Genomic DNA, 4,043 nt, shown 5'->3' on the forward strand with positions numbered 1-4,043 from the left:
AGAATATTTAAATGATTACAACAATCAATTCTCCAAATAATTGCACCAAAAATATTAAAAAACATGCAAAAACAGTTTTATTGTTTATATATATGTATAACATTATCTTAAAAACATCTCCCAAACCCCATCCAACAAAATTTGGAAGTGTTTTCCTCTCAAGAACAACAACAAAAACAATCAAACCAACCAAGACCCGGTCAGGTACGTACACATACACAGCCATGCATGCAAACCCTAATAACACCTCCTCTTCTACTCATCTTTTTATCTATATATATATATATATATATATATATATAATTATACCTTTCATTCCTCTCTTTTAGGGCTATCCTTTGAGAACTTCTCCAAAAACCCTACAAGCACTTCCTCCACCTGTGAAAACTCTTTCTGAACCTCAACATCAACACAATCATGCAAATTACTCATCCTCTCTAAGCTCACAGAAACCACATCTTGCACATCCTTAACTCTCCTCTTCATTGACCGATATCTGTCCAATGACTTCACAAGTTGCTCCGAAAGCTCTTTATTCTGTTGCCGGAGTTCTAGCACATTATCACAACAGTCTAACACACTAGAATTCGATTCTTTCTCCTTACTATCAGCAAGAGCTTTAATTTTCTCCGACAAAGTCTCATTGTGCTCTTTCAGATCATTCACAAGTTCTTCCATTTCCTTTAGCTCATGAACTTTCCTAGTTAGCTCGGCAGTGATCATCTGTTTTTCTTTCCCAAGGCTCGAAAACATTCGTTCTAAGCTCTTTCTTGCTGTCATGCTTGCCCATAGCTCTTTCTTGAGTTTTTGATTTTCTTCAGATGGAGATAAGGGTTCATTGGAAGGTGGCCTTTTTTCCTTGTGTGGTTGTGGTTGGCCTCGCCGGAGATCGGTGTTGCATCGCCGGAGCTCAGCTCTTTTGTTTGTTTTTTGAGATTTTTCTATTCTTGCCTTCACATCGTCGAGGATTGTTATCATCCCGGCGACTCGTTGGGGTCTCCGACCATCGGCTTCTTTTGATACGTCACAGTGATCATGGAGAAGTTTTAGTAGTAGTTTTATGTTTGTTGTCACTCCTGCAACATGCATGCAAAGCTCTTTTTAAGACCATTTGAATATATATGTAGATGGAAAAACCTCACATTTGATTAAAAAAAATTCTAATTTAGCATAAGAAACATTTATCATGAGCAGAAGTAATTAAAAAAAATTAAAAAACCAATAATTCCAAAATCTAAACATGTTCATAACCACCCATGCAGAAGGAAGATTAAAAAGAATAATAAGTAGTGATAATAAAGTTTTAATAATTAATTAAAACAGGAAACTAATGACAAGGAATCAATACCTTCTAAACTATTTTGATCCTCTTGACGATCTTGACTTGGAAGAAAAGGGATTAGATCAGGGAATGAATGCACTCTTGGCTTGCTCATGATAATATATATATATATATATAAATCAAAACAAAGGGAGATGAAATCAATAATAATAATTATTATAATATTAATAATGAAGAGAAAGAAGAGGATTATATATATATATATATATAAATTATGGATTTAGGAAGAGAGTGATGTTGTAAATTGAATGGAGGAAGAAGGAAGAGCTTAATGTGAGAAAGCTCTTTAATGCCTCTCTTGCCTTCTTCTTCCTCCTCTTTCTCTCTTCCTAAAACTTCTTTTCTTTTTGTCTTCTTCTTATCTCCTTCCTAACTAGATCTCGTTTTTAGTTTAGAAGTTGCTTGTAATGGATTTGATATTGTAGGGGAAGTCTTCTTCTCCACCGTTCCTTAAATCTAGGGTGATTGTTTGACTTGTTCATTGGTTGTTAATTTTTTTTTTCTTTTCTTTTTTCAACATCTAAATTTAAAATGATTTTTTTGTTTCATGAATTAGTTAATAGGAGTTAGACATTGTATTGTTAGCTTATTGAATAAATCTCTTTGTTAATGATTTGACTTTTAATTGGGAAATAAGAAATTGAATTATTTTTTTCTTCTTTTTAATTTATTCCATAGTAACTTTGTGTTTTATTTAAGTTTATAGACAAGGCTGTTTATTAAACCATATGTGCTTTATAATTCTCAGATCATGGCATGCAGAGACCCAAGACCCAACTTTGTTTGTACCAAAATAATAATAAAATAAAATCAGTATCAATTAGCATATTTATTAAAAAAAAATCTTACCCATATTTGAGGAAGGAACTCAAATTATATATATATATATATATATACACACGAAGTCACGTCTTCTAGGGATGTCTCTAGATTTGAAATATAGAGACGTTCCCAACAACTATTGTCATTATATGAGCTATGTAGTATTAAGCAATGTCAAATAGTAATTATGCATAGTAAATAACAATAATTCTGCATAGTTTCCTATACAAGTAAAAGTTTAAATCATCATCTAATGGCTATCATCAAACATCTTTATATATATTTAAATATTAATTTTATGCCTCATCTGTGCCGTCTCCTTTCCTTTCATGATCGTTATATATTAATTTTATGGCCCATCTGTGCCGCCTCCTTTCCTTTCATGATCGTTTGTTAGTTATTGATTGGATTTTTTTTTTTTCTTGATATTGGCAAAGTGTACAAGGATTGTGTTTTTAAGCCCCATGATTACCTGTGCATTATTATTATTATTATTATTATTATTATTATTATTATTATTATTATTATTATTATTGATGAGGACATCACTCCCATGCCAACTACACCACCTATGGATGGTAATATTTCAACTGTTATTGAAGAGGAAGCATATTAAGGACCAATTACACGAAACTGTGCTAAACAAATCCAAAACCAGGTGAACGCTAACTTAAGTTTATTCTTAAATTATATTGAAATGGCGGTGTTTCCAATTTCTTCTACCTTAATTGTACTTAGGTATACCGGAAGTGAGGATATAATTCCAAACTTAGTCAAACAAGATGATAGTAAGAGAGAAGCATTTGGAGCTACGCCACCTGTGGGCCTCACACTCATGTGCACGTCCAAGAAGGAAATTGTGCCTATCTTCGCTGGCGCCAAGCAAACAAAGGGAGATGTGGTTTCTTTTTATGACAAATCAGCCCAAAATATCCCTTTTCTAAACTAACCCAATTTCTGGAAAGAAACAAAATCAAATCCCAATCAACCAGAAAATCAAATATTCCAAGATTAAGAGTGGAGAGATTTGCCTCCCATCTTCACGTGCTACAGTACCCGCGGGATACTATTCCCATATTTAGATTGATTTTCTAGCCAATTTTATTTTCCTATTTTTAGATTATTTTCCTAGCAAATTTTCATTTTCTATTTTTAGATTGATTCTCTAGCCAATTTTAATAAGTTGGTTTTCTTGTATCCCAAGTTTAAGTTGGCTATAAATAGCCTTGTACCTTCTCTTTTGAAGGATAGAACTTTGATTATTATTCACGAAATAAAAGTTGTCTTACCACCATTATTCTTGTGAGTTCTCCCGGATTCGCGAAAGGAAAGTTTCGACTTTCTCCTAATTCGTGCGCTATGTTTCCAGACGTTTTGTATGGATTAGTTTCTGGTTTTTGATTCTGCGATTGTTTGGACAGCGGGTCAGAGTTCTTGAAGCTTCAGATCATCTCTCCCCAACGTACGAGTCACATCTATCCCCAGCTGTTCGCAGCTAGTTATCCCTCAACCTAGATCCTACGCTGTGAAGATCGGGCCATCATCTAGACCTCTTTCTTCTTCACCAAGTTGGAGCCTATCACATATCCAGGGGCGGAGCCAGAAATTCTAGGGTAGGGGGGCGAATTATAATAAAAGAATAATTAATAAAATATTTATAAATTTTTGTTTAAAAATTTATTTATGTGTTAATTTGTAGTTTAATTTATAAAAAAAATCAAGCCCTAACAATAAAAATTTTTACAAAAAAACTTAGTTAAAAAAATATAATTTTTATATTTTTGTGTAAACTAATTTATAAAAAAAACTAAAAAAACTAAAAACATAGATTTTTTTGAAATAAAAAAATATATATACCACATAGAGTAATTTATAAATT

At 32.5% G+C, this 4,043-nt stretch overlaps 1 protein-coding gene across 1 annotated transcript; it reads right to left on the reverse strand.

Moving 5' to 3' along the window:
• Positions 1-312: 312 nt before the first annotated feature.
• LOC120267353 lies at positions 313-1,436 on the reverse strand. The gene is made up of 2 exons (XM_039275004.1): positions 1,349-1,436; positions 313-1,076 (listed from the first exon to the last, which is right to left on the reverse strand). The coding sequence occupies exons 1-2, from the start codon at positions 1,434-1,436 to the stop codon at positions 313-315; spliced, it is 852 nt and encodes a 283-aa protein (XP_039130938.1).
• Positions 1,437-4,043: the final 2,607 nt, after the last annotated feature.

The sequence above is a fragment of the Dioscorea cayenensis genome, chromosome 8 (genome assembly GCF_009730915.1).
Source record: "Dioscorea cayenensis subsp. rotundata cultivar TDr96_F1 chromosome 8, TDr96_F1_v2_PseudoChromosome.rev07_lg8_w22 25.fasta, whole genome shotgun sequence".
Lineage (NCBI taxonomy): Eukaryota > Viridiplantae > Streptophyta > Magnoliopsida > Dioscoreales > Dioscoreaceae > Dioscorea > Dioscorea cayenensis.

Excerpts from the sequence above, each read along its gene's own strand:
- LOC120267353 (XM_039275004.1), bottom strand. The coding sequence starts at position 1,436 with ATGAGCAAGCCAAGAGTGCATTCATTCCCTGATCTAATCCCTTTTCTT. Across the intron at positions 1,077-1,348 it reads GGATCAAAATAGTTTAGAAG|GAGTGACAACAAACATAAAA; the intron begins GTATTGATTCCT and ends TGCATGTTGCAG.